This window comes from Jaculus jaculus, chromosome 6 (assembly GCF_020740685.1).
Source record: "Jaculus jaculus isolate mJacJac1 chromosome 6, mJacJac1.mat.Y.cur, whole genome shotgun sequence".
NCBI lineage: Eukaryota > Metazoa > Chordata > Mammalia > Rodentia > Dipodidae > Jaculus > Jaculus jaculus.
In genome coordinates, this window is record NC_059107.1 from 149,111,771 (window position 1) to 149,127,564 (window position 15,794).

General features: G+C 45.2%; 1 protein-coding gene across 1 annotated transcript in view; it reads left to right on the top strand.

The window, feature by feature from the left end:
* The window catches only part of Rfx4 (regulatory factor X4), a 185,243-nt gene that overhangs the window by 65,038 nt on the left and 104,411 nt on the right, over nt 1–15,794 (top strand). The window contains exon 4 of the mRNA XM_004650240.2: nt 12,089–12,212. Coding sequence (XP_004650297.1) covers nt 12,089–12,212 — 124 coding nt within the window. The remainder of the gene's footprint in view (nt 1–12,088; nt 12,213–15,794) is intronic.

Genomic DNA, 15,794 nt, shown 5'->3' on the forward strand with positions numbered 1-15,794 from the left:
TCAACAGAGTGTATGAGGTCACTGTTAATGTAATATGGCCGATATAAACTTAGAAAGAGCGCACTCCAAAATCATGATTGAAAAGCATGGTTGAGGGCTGGGAAGATGGCTCAGTGGGTAGGGTCACTCGCCACTCCATGAGGGCCTGATTCACTGAGATTGAGTCCTCGGCACCAATGTGAGCAGCTGGCCATGACCACACATGCTTGTCACTCCGGTCCTGTAGGAACAGAGACAGGAGAGTCACCAGGGCTTTCTGGTCATCCAGTCTGACTAAGGACAGCAGGGCAGAGCTGGATTTGGCAAGAGACTCCGTTTCAAGGTAACAAGTAGATGAGCATCAGCGGAGGGACACCTGATTGTCTCCTCTGGCCTCCACAGGTGAGTGTGTGGAACGTGTGCACTGCACACAGATGCATGCACTGCATGTGTGCACATGCACACACAGGACAAAAGAGAAAGTATCATGTAATAAACACATAAACCAGTAACAGTTCTTTATTAAGAACTCTCTGCTGTATATAGTTGTTTGTGTGATGATTTTTCCCAGCAGGCAGTGTACCACCACAAGTGTGTGAGGAACACTTTGCATTATTCCATTAGGATGGCTATGATGTCACTGGGCCATAGGAGCTTTTCAGCTCTGTTGTAATCCTAGGGGAATGCCATCATGCCTGTGGTTCCTTGTTGACAAAATCATGGTCCTGTGTCCTATGCGTATCACAGACATGTGACTATATCTCTAATTCAAGGGGATGAAACTAGCCTGTGGAGATGGCTCAGTAATTAAAGATGTTTGCTTGGAAGGCCTGCCAGCCCATTCCCCAGATGCACAAAGTGACACTTGCAGCATGCATCTAGAGTTTGTTTTCAGTAGCAAGAGACCTTGGTGTGCCCATTCTTTATCTATCTCTGCTTGAAAATAAATGAAAAAAATATTTTTTAAAAAAGAGGGCTGGAGGGATGGCTTAGTAGTTAAAGCATTTTCCTACAAAGCCAAAAGACCCAGGTCTGATTCCCCAGGACCCATGTAAGCCAGATACACAAGGTGGCACATGCATCTGGAGTTCATTTGCAGTGGCTGAAGGCCCTGGCATGCCCATTCTCTCCCCATCTGCCTCTCTCTCGCTCTCTCAAATGACTAAAATAAAATAAATATAAAAAGATAATAATAAAGAGGAGGAATGGGATGGACAGCTGAACACAACAGAGTGGCTTGGTCTCCTTCTATCCAAGGAGAGAAACAACCAACTCTTCTATATGACTCTCAACAAAGCCAGGCTGGGCCAGCAGAGGTCTTAAAATACTGGCCTATCTAGTCAGCAGCAAAACAGAGGCTTAACTACAGTTGTTTATGAAAAAGGGTCATGTATTGAGCTGCAGGTGTGTATGCAGTGTTGATATGTGTGTGGGCACACATGTGTACTTGTCAGGTGTCCTTCTCAATTGCTTTCTACCTTATTCTTTAAGACAAAGTCTATCACTGAGCCTAGAGCTGACCAATTCAGCTAGACTAGCTAGCCAGCAAGCCCTGTGGATTCTCCCAGCCCTGTCTCCCCAGCACTGGGGCCCTAAGGGTGCATCACTGTGCCAAGCTTTTCCATTGAGCTGGGAATATCATTTCCAGTCCTCAAGCTTGCATGGCAAGTGCTTTACCTACTCAGTCATCTCCCCATCCTAGGCTTGGTTTGGTTTGGTTGTTTATTTGTCTTGCCTTCTCAATTTCAGGCCGAACCAGAGCCCACTCAAGTTACTGTACCAACTTCTAGATACTCATTGTATGGTGGTATTTCTGTTCTTGGTTCTCACCTTCATTTTAATTGCTGCTTCTTAAAGGCAAGGAAGGAGTGATGTCTTATTCATGGCTATATTCTACCATGCTTGACACATAGTGGGTGCTCAGTAAATACATGCTGACTGACTGAATGTCAGCCTTTAGCACACAGTGAGAGCATTAGTGCATCACAGCTGAGTTCATTCTCCTGTCTGTGACTTGAGGCAAGACACTCTGTGTCGCTGACCCTCCATCTTTTCCTCTATGTCATGGGTATAATGTTCCCCATCTCAGCAAGGTGGTGACAGAAACTGTGAGCCTCCTTGTGTAGGGTAGGTACATGTTACTATAGACCTTTTCCTTGTTAAGCTTTTCCTTGTACCTCCGGACTCTTCAGATTAAAATCACCAGAGCTCCTTGCTTGGGGCAGAAGTGTCTGCTCCCTGCTCAGGGCAGAGTGTAGCTGTTAGCCTGCACTCACATCACAAGAATCTGGTCCATTTCCAGAGGACTTTTAGTCTACTTTTTAGAAGCACCATCTGGATATCCTATAGGAATGAGACAAAGCAGTATATTGGCTATTTATTGAATGTACCCTACATGCCAGTTATGGGGCTCAGGGCTGTGCATTGGTTCTTCTTCAATCCTTATAGTAACCTTAGCAGATGGACACTGTTCCTTTCATTTTAGTTTTTATATTTTATTTTAATTTGTTTATTTGAGAGGGAGGGAGGGGGAGAGAGAAAAAGAGAGAGAGAGAATGGGCATCCCAGGGCTTCCAGCCTCTGCAAACGAACTCTAGATGCATGGGCTACCTTGGGCATCTGGCTTACTTGGGTCCTGGGGAATTGAACTTGGGCACTTTGGCTTTGCAGGCAAGTGCCTTAACCACTAAGCAATCTCTCCAGCCCCTGTTTCTTTCATTTTACAGAAGAAGAAAGTGAGTCCAAAGGACATGTCCCAGACTATACCCCACTTGTAAGGCAGGATTCCAACTTGAGGATCCTTGAGCCCAGAACCAGCCATGGAAAGACATGAAGAACTCTGGCTGCTCAGGAAAGCAGTAAGGGCCTTGACAGCAGCCTTTTCTCCCAGATTGTCCTCCTCCAGAGAAGGAGCCCGGAGCCTGGTGTGTGGACTGTGTAGAACTCCCCATGTTAAGAGTGAATGGGAGGCTTGACAAAGGCTTGACAAAGGGATTATTAAGTAGCAATGAGTGTCTGAGGCTAGGCGACATGAAGCCTAGCTTCAGGGAAGGCAAATCTGAGTTGAGTATGGAAAGGAGAAACATGATGGAGGCCAACGCCCATGGCAGGAAGGCCACAGAGCATGTGTGGGTAGTAGATTGTGAGAAGATGTGTCTGAAGAGCAGCATGCAGCCCACGTGGCTGGAGATGGGTGTTCACTGTGGGGCACGGGGCTCGCAAAATCATCAGGCTCAGATAATGAAGGATTTGCATGCTAAGGGAATGAATCTGGGCTTCTGCAAAGAGGCAAGGAGGAAGTCACTGAAGGGTTTGGTTTACTGCATTGCCACGATTCCTCAGCAAGTCGTTTCTCATGTAGAGTCTCAGATAACCTCAGTGTTATTCTCCGTGAATTTTTTTTTTTTTTTTTTTTTTTTTGTCTTTCAAGATAAGGTCTCACTCTAGCCCAGGCTGATCTGGAATTCACTATGTAGTCTCAAGGTAGCTTCGAACTCATGGAGATCCTCCTACCTCTGCCTCCCAAGTGCTGGGATTAAAGGCATGCACCACCACACCAGGCCAAATTTGTTTTTTTTTAAATCCTCTCTTGGTAGAAGAAAAACATGTCTGTCCAGGACATGTCTGTAAGAAGTGGAGAAATGGATACTTTAAACTGACAGCCCTAGTAAACACACGCAAAAACAAAGATTAAAGATTAAACATGAGATTGGAAGGGAAATGATGCCAGGTGCCAAAACATTTGCTCTGTGTTGTCAAGCGCTGACACAAAGCTTCCTCCCGGCATCCTAGGAGGCCACAGGCCGCACAGCCTTCCACGGAGGTGTCTTTCAAAATGTGTCCCTGAGAATGACTCACGTTAGCTTGTGACTTAGTTCATTATCTGTCAATAATAGCATGTGCTCAATTCAAATATGACCAAGTTGTTAAATAGAAAATAAGAAAATGGAGCAAGGTGAGAAATTGATGTGTGTGCGATCATTAGAAAAGCGCACGCGTGCACGCACACACACACACACACACACACACACACACAATTTGATCTGTCTATCTCCAGGTATAATGGAACCTTGCTCACTATGTCAGACTAATGATGTCTTCTAAGAGAGAGGAGGAAGGGTGAAATTTCATGATCAGATATGAAGAGAAATAATTAACAGCTTTCTCTCGGCTGCGCTTTGGACATTGGGGCAGACGTTCCAATTAGTCACTTTTGTGACCCACTCCAAGCCCCTGGATTTTGTGAGGCGTTTTGGGGACTGGTGTTGCCATGTTATTCCTGCAGAAATCCACTTAGCATCAAAGGTGCCCTCCACGCCAATTACAGCTGTTCACTCATAGCGCTTATTAAAATGCTTCATAATCATAAGCCCCCCTGGGTACTTTGAAGCTCAGTGGCTCTGGTCAGAGCAACAAAACAGAGGGAGTAACGCGGTCGTTTAGAGAGCGCCGGCCTTTGACAGGTCCCTGCCTAATTAGCCCAGCCAGCGCGAGCTGTGACTTGTGCGTATAGGATCCAAATAGTTGGTTGTTGCTGGGGCTTCGCTGAGCGGGATGATCACCTGGATGTTGTATCTTAATCTTGATCTCTCAGTCAGATTTCGCAAGCCAATGCAAATACAAGCCTGGAGACTTCCGTAATAAATCCTGAGGGAAGGAGCCAGGAAACTTACCTGGAAACATGCATGTTTTGTTTTGCTTCATGGCTCACTCTGCAGCCTGGGCTGGCCTCGAACTTGCAGCAATTCTCCTGCCTCAGCTGTCAGAGGGTGGAGATGAGTCATGAGCCACTTGTTTTGCATGTGCGGTGTGCATGTGTGTGAGCATATGGGCATGCCAGTGTGCATGCACATGTGTGTTTGAAGCCAGAAGTTGACATCAGGTATCATCCTCAATCACTCTCCACCTCATTATTTTGTTGTTGTGGTTTTGGTTTTGGTTTTTTGAGGTAGGGTTTTGCTCTAGCCCAGGCTAGCCTGGAATTAACTATGTAGTCTCATGGTGGCCTTGAACTCATGGCAATCCTCCTACCTCTGCTGGGATTAAAGGCGTGAGCCACCATGTCTGGCTCCTCCTTATTTTTCTAAAGACAGGGTCTCGACCTTAACCCACAATTCATGGTTTCATCTAGACTAGTTAGCTAGCAAGCCCCAGGGAGCCTCCTGTTGCAACCTCCTCAGTGCTGGGGTTATTGGCACATGCCACCATGCCTGGCATTTCACTTGGGTGTTGTGGATCCAAATTCCCGTTGCCATGCTTGTGCCACAAGCACATACCCACTAAAGCCATGTTCCCTAGGCCAGAATCTATGCTTTTTCATGTCATATTTGAAAATATTACTTCCCTTTATAATTGGCTTCTCTTCAGACATGTTTGTTTAATCATAGGCAAATGAAGTCCCCCTTTCTAGGAGCCCAAGACTTTCATCAGTTGGTTGCCCCCTCCCCAATCTGGCAACATGAGACCCATACCTTACATGCTCTCTCTTCTCAGTTGAAGCCCATCATTTCTTGCCTGAACTGTTATCATGGCTTTAAATTGGCCTCATGTGACCGTTTATTCAATAAATACTGAGTAATTGGCTTTGCTAGTTCTCCTTGGCCATCCACCATAGAGGCAGAGTGACCTTTTCAAAGAGTAAATTAAGCATGCCACTCCCATGTTTAACATTTTTCACACCTTGTCATTGTAAAGGATCCCACATGAAAAGACTTCAGAAGGTTTTAATCTTTTAAAAATTTTTATTGATATGTTAATGAGAGAAAGAAGCACGGAGAGGGAAAGAGAGGGAGTGTGTGAGAGAGAAAATGAATGGGTGCGTCAGGGCCTCTAGCCACTGCAAAAATCTCCAGAGGCAAAAAAAAAAAAAAAAGCACAAAATAAAAAATACCGAGTGTGGTGGCGCATGCCTTTAATCCCAGCACTCAGGAGGCAGAGGTAGGAGGATCACTGTGAGTTCAAAGCCACTCTGAGACTTCGTAGTGAATTCCAGGTCAGCCTGGGCTAGAGCAAGACTCTACCTTGAAAAACAAAGCAAAAAAAAAAAATCTCCAGTGGCATGCACCACCATTTACATCTGGCTTACATGGGTACTGGGGAATTGAACCTGGGTCCTTAGGTTTCACAGGCAAGTGCTTAAACTGCTTAGCCATCTCTCCAGCCCCTTCTGAAAGTTTTTTTTTAATGTATTTTTATTTATTTACTTATTTGAGAGAGAGAGAAAGAAAGAGGCAGATAGAAAGAGAGAATGGGCACACTAGGGCCTCTAGCCACTGCAAATGAACTCCAGATGCATGTGTTCCCTTGTGCATCTGGCTTATGTGGGTCCTGGGGAATCGAATCATGGTCCTGGGGCTTCACGGGCAAATGCCTTTAACCATTAATCCATTTCCCCAGCCCCCTTCTGAAAGTTTAAAATGCACATTTGCTGACACATCTACCGATATTGGCTTAAAATAAATGTTACACAATGAGTACAGGGAGCAAAAAGGAACTCTTTCCTCCTCCCCACAGCTTGTCATGCCCTGGGTCCTAAGTGCCTAAATTATAGAGTGCATGTATGAGACTGGAAGTGTTGCCTGGTTCAGTGGTATGAAGTGCTGAAATCAAACCTTTCTAAGGAAATTGCTTATTGGGACTCCCAAGAGTCTAAGATGAAACTTGAAAGGGTTGTTTTGTGTGTGTGTGTGTGTGTATGTATGTGTGTGTGTGTGTACTTTTATACTTAATCATTGCTAGCTAATAGAACATATTAACCTTTAAATTGACATTAGTTATTTTTGTTATTAATGACATAATCAGCACTATTATTATCATTCACAGCATTCTAGAAGTACTCAGGTTTTCTTGCCTCAGAATCTTTCATTTTTAAAAATTTATTTATTTTTAAATATTTAGTTAATTTATTTATTTGAGAGAATGGGGGGCAGACAGACAGAAAGAGAGAATGGGCGTGCCAGGGCCTTCAGCCACTGCAAACGAACTCCAGATGCATGCACCCCCTGTGCATCTGGCTTACATGGGTCCTGGGGAATCAAACTGGGGTCCTTAGACTTCTCAGGCAAACACCTTAATTGCTAAGCCATTTCACCAGCCCTTAAAAAAAGCATTTATTTATTTGTTTGACAGAGAAAGAGTGAATGAGAGAGAATGGGTGCACCAGGGCCTCCAGCCACTGCAAACAAACTCCAGACGCATGCCCCCCTTGAGCATCTGGCTAATGTGGGTCCTGGGGAATTGAACCTAGGTCCTATGGCTTTGCAGCCAAATGCCTTAACTGCTAAGCCATTCCTCCAGCCCCTTTCTTCCTTTCTCTCTTTTCTTTCTTTCTTTTTTTTTTTCAATTCTTTTTTTTCTTTAATTTTTTTATTTGAGAGCGACAGACACAGAGAGAAAGACAGATAGAGGGAGAGAGAGGGAATGGGCGCATCAGGGCTTCCAGCCTCTGCAAATGTACTCCAGATGCATGCGCCCCTTTGTGCATCTGGCTAACATGGGACCTGGGGAACCGAGCCTCGAACCGGGGTCCTTAGGCTTCACAGGCAAGCGCTTAACCGCTAAGCCATCTCTCCAGCCCTCAATTCTTTTTAAGTACCATCTCACTGCCTCCTCCTGGAAGAGCAAATCATGGTACTTCCTCACTGAGGGTGGTGTGACCAGCCATATGCTTTGTATACATTTAATGATTCTCCACAGCCCTGTGACTCTTTCCTTCTAGACATCCCTTCACAAGGCCCACTCCCCCTTGGATCAGTGTGTCTCCCACCTAAGACATATGGAATCTCTGTTGCTCATCTTTGCTGCCCTTCTTGCCTGGAGCCCTTTATGCCACACAGGTTTCCAATGAGACAAACTTCTGTTTACTGGTGACATTAGCAGGTGGATCATACATTCTGAACCTTAGCTTTATGATCTGAAATATAGGTATGATACCTATCACATGTTTTTGTTGTTGTTGCTGTTTTAAGACAGGGACTTTATAGACCAGGCTGCCCTTGAGCTAATTAGTTAGGCCAAGCTAACCTCAAGCTGACGATCCCCTGAGTTAGCCTCTTGAGACTGAGATTACCAGCATGTGCTGTGTCTGCTTCTATGTGGTTATGATGCAGATGGAATGAGACCATAGCTTCCCCATGCCTGGCGCCTAGAAAAATCTCAACAAGTTCTAGCTATTTGTTTTACAAAATTACAAACCCAATTCCTCTATGAGGTTATAATTATCCACTCTTATTTACGCGCTAATCTCTGTTTCACACCTTCAACAGCATCTATAGTCAGGAGTTTATAGTATTTAAATATTCCTATTTCTTCTGTGTCATTCTCCCCAAATAGACTCCAAAATGAACTAGAGCACAGGTCAGATCTTATGCCAATACAAGTGTCCTTAGGAGCCAGACAAAGAACAGAAAATAGACTTGGTGTTAGAAAAATAGGGAAGAACGAGGACACTGGCCAACTTCAGGGCACATCAAACCCTGGCCGATTGTTGTCATGCGGGAATATGGCTCCAGGGTTGCCAGATCTCAGCTTTTTCACAGGAAGCCAGAAATCTAGATTCTTAAGTGCAAAGTCCCGTATTGTGAAAGCTGAGCCAATGCTGTTCGGACCAAACAAAGCATTCCTGTGAGACCCAAGTTTGAGAAAGCTGTCTTATTCAGATGATATCTTTAAATTTGTGCCTCCGTTGGATATTTGGACCTCTGAACTCACTTTTGGAAAGGAAACAACGGGTCCAGGCTAACCTCCTAGGCTACTTTTCATTCATGTTGGAGCTGAAGCTTAGGAAAGGCCCAAGAAACCTATTTTTTCTGAAGTCATTTTCTCAGCGGGAAGCATCAACTTTTAATATTGGGGCACGTACAGCAGAATGTAAGGTCTTTAGGGGCTGCATAGGTGGGTAAAGCGTTTGCTATACAACCCTGAGAACTTGAATTTGGAGTTCCATTACCCATGTGAGAAATCAGGAGTAGTAGAAACAGGAGGATCCCTAGGGCTTGCCGGGCAGCTAGTGAAACTGAATTGGTTAGAGCAGGCTGTGTTTCAAAAAAATAAGGTGGATGGGCTGGGGAGACGGCTCGGGAGGTAACCAGTGCTTTCCATGCCAGCACGTGGGTCCGAGATCCTCAGCGCCCAAATAAAAAGCCTGTGTGGCCACGCATGTCTTTAACCCCTGTCCTTCAGGGTGGCAGAGACAGGAGAGTTACTGGGGCTCACTGGTCAAACATTCTGATTTAAAACAGTAGCTCCAGGTTTAGAGGGAAGCTCCATTTCAAGAAAACAATGAGAAAGAGCAATAGAGGAGAAGATCTAAAGTCCTCCTCTGGTATCTACACACCTGTGCACGGGGCATGCATGCATCTGCACACACACACACACACACACACACACACACACACACACACCAACAAATAAGGTGGAAGGACTGAAGGAAGCCACCAACATCGACCTCTGGTCTCCACACATGCATCTATACCTATACACGTATGCACATACATGCACACACCCATAGATTCCACACCTATACACACAATAAAAGAAAGAAAAGGAAAAAGAAAAAAAAGATTGTAAAAGAATGTAAAGCCTTTGTTGTACTCACCGTTGTTTCCTTGATACAGAGCGCTGCTCAGCAGTCGGCACACGTTTGCTGAAGTACAGAGTACCTTGTACCTATCTGTCTGCCATTACTCTTGTCACCGCACCATCATGCTCAGTGGATACATCCCCCAGGGCCTGCAAAGTGATAAAGATTAACAAATAATATGTATTGAATGAATAAATAATCCATCCCTAAAACACTTATTGAACACCTGCTGTCAAGGACTCAAAGGCAACTTGAACATCCTCTTAGCCTCAAGGCACCTGGTCACCTAGAAAGGCTTGCATAAACCATGTCCTAGAATAGCCCTGAAAGTCAGCAGGAGTCACTCAGCATTCTCCAGTCCCTGGAGAGAGAAGTGCATGAAACGGTTGGGACCGCTCAGCACTAGGCTCCGGCGTTAACCGTCTTCATACATGAGGTTTGAACATGAAATGATTGATGTTCTTCCCATCTCAAGTTGGACTGAGCTGAGTGAGTGCTGCCCTTTCAAGTGGGCACCTTGGGAGGCTGTGTCCTCATTCCACTTGGGTTACGACAGTGCTGGACCATTTCTTTGGCAAGTGCCCTTAGAGTTAGTTTGAAGCCACTTGAGGACATGTATTTGATTGCTTAAGAATCATGCCTTATTTTTACCAAAAAAAAAAAAAAAATGTTTGGGAGAATGGTTATTCACCACTTTATCCCCTAAACTTGGCCCCAGTGGCCTTCTGGGTGTTTCTAGAATCTAATTCATGATCAAAGGAGAAATGTTCTCTGGTGGTGAGTTTGAACAGTATATGCTCCGGGCTCGAAGGCCAGAGTGGAAGAGACATTCCCAAGTGGCTACATGCCACAGCAGTGTCATTGGAAGAGGTGTTTAACCCTCCAGCATGTATATGACCACAAAGGTAGAAGCCAGTTGGATGCCTAAGTTCTGTTATTTAATTTTTTTTTTAATTTCAAAATATTTCTGGAGGCTGGGGAGATAGCTCAGTGGCTAAATTGTTCACTTCACAAGCACGAGGACCTGAGTTCAATCCCAAGCAGCCTTGTAAAAATGCTGGGCGTGGCAGCTCCTGCCTGTAATCCCAGCGCTGCGGAGATAGAGAAGGCCAGCTCACTGGCCAGCCGTTCCGCCTGATTGGCGAACTCCAGACCAAACCTGAGACTGTCTCAAAAACAGGTGGGGGCTGGAGAGATGGCTTAATGGCAAAGGCACTTGCCTGTGAAGCCCAAGGACCCAGGTTCAATTCTCTAGGTCCCACGTAAGCCAGATGCACAAGGTGGCACATGTGTCTGGAGTTTGTTTGCATTGGCTAGAGGACCTGGAGCACCCATTCTCTCTCTCTTTCTTTCTCTCCCTCCATTTCTATCTGTCTCAAATAAAAATAAATAGTTAATTAAAATAAAAAAAAACAGGTGGATAGTGCTCCTAAGGATAACACACTAGGCTGTTCTCTGACCTCTTTCGTACACACATGTACACACGTGCCCACACATGTGGACGCATACAGATGAGCACAACACACACACGTGCACACAGGCGCATGCACAGAAAACCCCACACCGGTATCTAGCACAGAATCTAGACACAAAGGTACCCCAAAGTGTTTTGCAGAGAAGAAAACTGAAGAAACATAATGTCCACTCACATGATGTGCTTTAATGCCACATGCCACTTCGTTTAGCGTCACGACCACCTGAAGATGCACTTGCAAACCATCACTTCTGAAGGGAAACTATGATGTGAGGTCATTTAACTTGCCCAAGGCTGGGTTTTAAACTCGGCTGCAGAATCGGAACTGACTTCCACCAAAGATAATGCATATAGAACCATTGATCCTAAAACAGCCTAGGACGAGCGACCTTCATGTAACCCAGAGGTCAACTCACTGGAGTCATGACGCCCCCCCCCCCCCCGTCAATGGCCAGTGACCAGCTCTGCCATCTCTCCTTGGCACGGGGTTTCCCGGGCAGCCATTCTCTACTGCTCCTGTCAACAGGCAGCTCCACAGTGATAACACCAACAGCCTTGTCTTCTCTCTGTTCAAAATGACTGCCCGAGTCCATAAGGCATGCCAACCTGGATGCACTTGGCCGTGTCTGATCTCAGAAGCTAAGCAGGGATGGGCCTGGTTCGTACCTGGATGAGCGAAATGACAGCTCAAGTGGACGTTTGATTTGAAGCCTGGCTAAGCCAGACGCCACCAGCAAGATGCAGTGTAGTGTGAGAGGCTTGAGGGGAAGGCTAAATCTGGCTGGAGTGTGGTCAGGCTAATGACAACCCAGCGCAGAGGGACTGGGTATCTGAGCTGGAAAAGTGACCCCGGGAGGCCAGATGCACAGGGAACTACTGACTTCACCCATGACGCTGGACACTGACTTTCTCCCTAGGCTCTGTTTCCCATCTGGAGGAGACGTTATTTCTGAGGGAGGCCTCCCAGCTCCCGAGGAGGACGGGGAGGAAAGGATCCTGACCAACTCGGGGAGGTGACAACACACTGGTCGTTCACTGGGTGTTTCCTTCCCTAGGCTGGAGGAGAACTACGAGATCGCGGAGGGCGTGTGCATTCCTCGTAGCGCCCTGTACATGCATTACTTGGATTTCTGCGAGAAGAATGATACCCAGCCCGTGAACGCCGCCAGCTTCGGGAAGGTGAGTCCAGCCTCCCCAGGCAGAACCAGCGCCCCCCCCAACCAACAGAAGTAATTCATGTACATTTTGAAAGCATTCTAAAGCCCCTCAGTTCATGTTTTATGAAGGTTCTGAAATAAACACTCTGGTAACTTGGCTGTGATATTTTTGCCACAAAAATCTCAAACAAATGTAGCAAATCAGTATCAAAAAAAAAAAAAATAGCAAACTAAAGGGATGTCAGAGTCTTTGGTTATACTTTGCTATAAAACTCTCGGAAATGTTATCCAGTGAGAAGTGAAGGTTTTGGTTGAATTTCCTCTGCATTTAATTTGCACAGGGTAGTATCTTTTCTCTGAAAGACAAATATTGAATTCACAAGTGTATTAAATACATGACAGTGAGCCTGGGATAGGTAAACTGACTTGTTGATGTGAACGCCCTGGAGAAACTGGGAAAGCAGTCCTCTATTTCTTAGATTGAAGGTTTGGGGGGCCCTCAGCTGGGAGTGGTACCATATGAAATATCACCACAAGCCTGATTCAACTCTCTCTACCTTATTGTACACAGTTAGGACTATGCATATGAAAAACTTCTACACTGATCATTCCTGTTTAACAGTCCCAGTAAAGCTGTTGGGGCATTCTTCAGGATTGAGCACATGATTTACTTAATTGCTAAAAGTCTAGATTTTATACCAACAAATATCTGATTTTCACTTGATTCAGTATATCTAAGTTTTTCCTCCTTGCATGACTTTTCCCAATGTATAAATGTTTTTGTCTTTAAAAAATATTTTTGTTTATTTGAGAGAGAGAGAGAGAGAGAGAGAAGAGGAGACAGAAAGAGAGTGAATATGGGCATGCCAGGACCTTCCTTGCTGCCATTGCAAACTAACTCCAGACACATGTGCCACTGGGAGTCAAACCCAAGCTGTCAGACTTTGCCAAAAAGAGCCTTTAACCACTGAGCAATCTCTCCAGACCCCTTGTATAATCTTTACTCAACCTGCTAACAAGGAACAGGCAGGCTTGTTTTGCAGCACCCTTATTCTTTCATATATTTTTATTTTTTGTTAGTATACAAAACATAGGTTTCATTATGATATTTTCATACAAACATATCATTGCACTTTGCTCGTGTTCCCCCTGTGTCACCCCCTTATCTTCCTTTCCTGCTTGCCTCCTTACTCCCCCAAACAGCCCCCCTCTGCTTTCATGCCTTTCCCTCTTCTCTCCCTCACGTAAATCTAGATTCCAGGAGAGAAAAATGCAATGTTTGTTTTTCTTCATGCCATTACCCTTACTTGTTCCCCTCTCCCCAACCCTTTAGACTCCTTCATCTCCTACATAGTCTATTTTCATATGTTTTATGTATTTTTAAAATCTTTTCTTCATGAGATTTTTGTTATTTATTTTTGGACGGTTTCATACACATATACAATGCATTGGGATTGCACTTACCCCATGACCCTCTCTTGCCCCCTCCATCCCACTTCAGCTAAACCTATTCTTCTCAACTAGTCCTTCTTTAATTTCCATGCATTTAAAACTTTTTTAATTTCCATGCATTTAAAACATTTTCATACATACATACATATATATATATATATATATATGAAACATGGTGATCGTTCATCCCCATCACCCTCTCTTACTCCACTCCCACTAAACCCGTTCTTCTTCCCAGTGAATCAATCCCCTTCCTACCTGCATGTCTTTTGGTGTGTGTGTGACCCACTGGGGGAAATTGGAGTCGCTTGTATGAGCATGAGTCGGTGGGGGAGGGATTACTTACTGAATTATGGGCAACTTGCCAGTGGCTACACCACTGAGGAACATGGTGCCCCCCTCTCCCAGCAACCATAACTACCAATAGCTCCTCTGAAAGGAATGTGGGTCTCATGACCCCCTAAGTCATCCATATTGGGATGTTGATGGGCTCAGTCTTGTGCATAAAACCATTCCTTCTGTGAGGTCATGAGTGGAATGGGCCATGTCCAGAGGCATTCTGTACCCCTGCCCCCCATCTTCCAGCTCTGACATTCTTCTGGTTCCCTCCCAGAGCTTTGGAGGAGGTGTTAAAGGTGTCCTGCTTGGGGCTGAGCACATCCATGATCACTTCCCCAGCGTTTCCTCCAGCTCTGCCCCTCTGCATCGACCACTACAAAAAGAACCATCTCTCGAAAGAGTGAGAGCAGCACTAATCTATGGATATCAACATAAGTATTTAGAAGGCAGTTTAACAACCTGTCCACTTAACCTAACAACAGGAGCAGAGTAACCTCTTAGGGGCCTATGACCTCCCCAGCCATGGGCTTTTGACCAGTATGACAGTACCAGGTTTGTGCCGCCCATGGAGTAGGCCTCAGATCTAATCAGAAAGCTGACTCTCTCTCTCTGAATTTATATCCCAAATATGAAAGAAAACACATGCTATTATCTTTCTGAATCTGGCTAATTTCACTTAACATGATGATCTCTAGCTCCATCCATCTTCCTACATTCTTCTGTATGGGCTGAATGAAAACTCAGTTGTGTAAATATGGCATGTTTTCTTCATTCATCCATCAGTGGATAGGCACCTAGGCTGGTTCCAGATCTTGGCTATTATGGGTAGCACAGCACTTCTTGACCAGCTTTCTAAGTGCAGGAATACAAATGACTGAAAAGGCAGAAAGAGGTCACTGTATAAGTTTCAGAAGTCCCCCTTTCAGACCCCTAACAGGCAAATCACCAACCCAGAAAACAAAAGCACAGCAAGAAGAAACAAAGAGTGGTGTGGGCCTGAGTCAAATACCCTGGAGGGTCTCAACACCGAGTGGCTGAGAAAGGACTCATTTAGCAAGCGGAGGAGCTACTCTGGTAACATATGGGAGGGAAATTATTTTTGTGGTGCATCAATGCTATTTCTCTAAAGTGATGGGAATGTTTTAAAAAAGTCAGTGGAGGGCTGGAGAGATGGCCTAGTGGTTAAGGTGCTTGCTTGCAAAGTCTAAGGACCAGGGTTCGATTTCCCAGTACCCATGTAAGCCAACTGCACAAGGTGGCACATGTGTCTGATGTTTGCAGTGGCTGGAGGCCCTTTCTCTTTCTCAAATAAATAAAAATAAAATAAGTAAGAAGTCAGTGGACAAACAAACACCTTTCCTGCTTTGCTCTTTCATGTCTTCAGGCCCTTTGTACTGGCTGACGGGCCCCATGTTGGGAGGTGATGGGGGACCCTGAGAGGAGCCCAGCACGGACTCTGCTCTAGGGAAGCTCAGATCCAGCAGGTGGCAGAAGGAAAAGTACTCCATAACCGTGTGATACCAGAGGGGTGTCAGGGGTACTAGTCCTGGGATTTTTCACTCCCATTAACCTTCTCCCAGAGGTCACAATGGAAAGGCCAGATAAGACCTCCTAAGTATAGATGGAGGGACATGCTGGACACTCTCTTGGATTTATAGCCTCCCTGATCCTCACTCAGCTTCCTCTTGGGAGGTCATAAGAGAGAAGTGATGTCAGTGGATGGCAGAAGGTTCTGTTTCTCAGTTATCCAGTAACTCATATATTTACTAACTCCCATGTGCTCTCACCACGGTTGGTGTTATGAATTCATGAG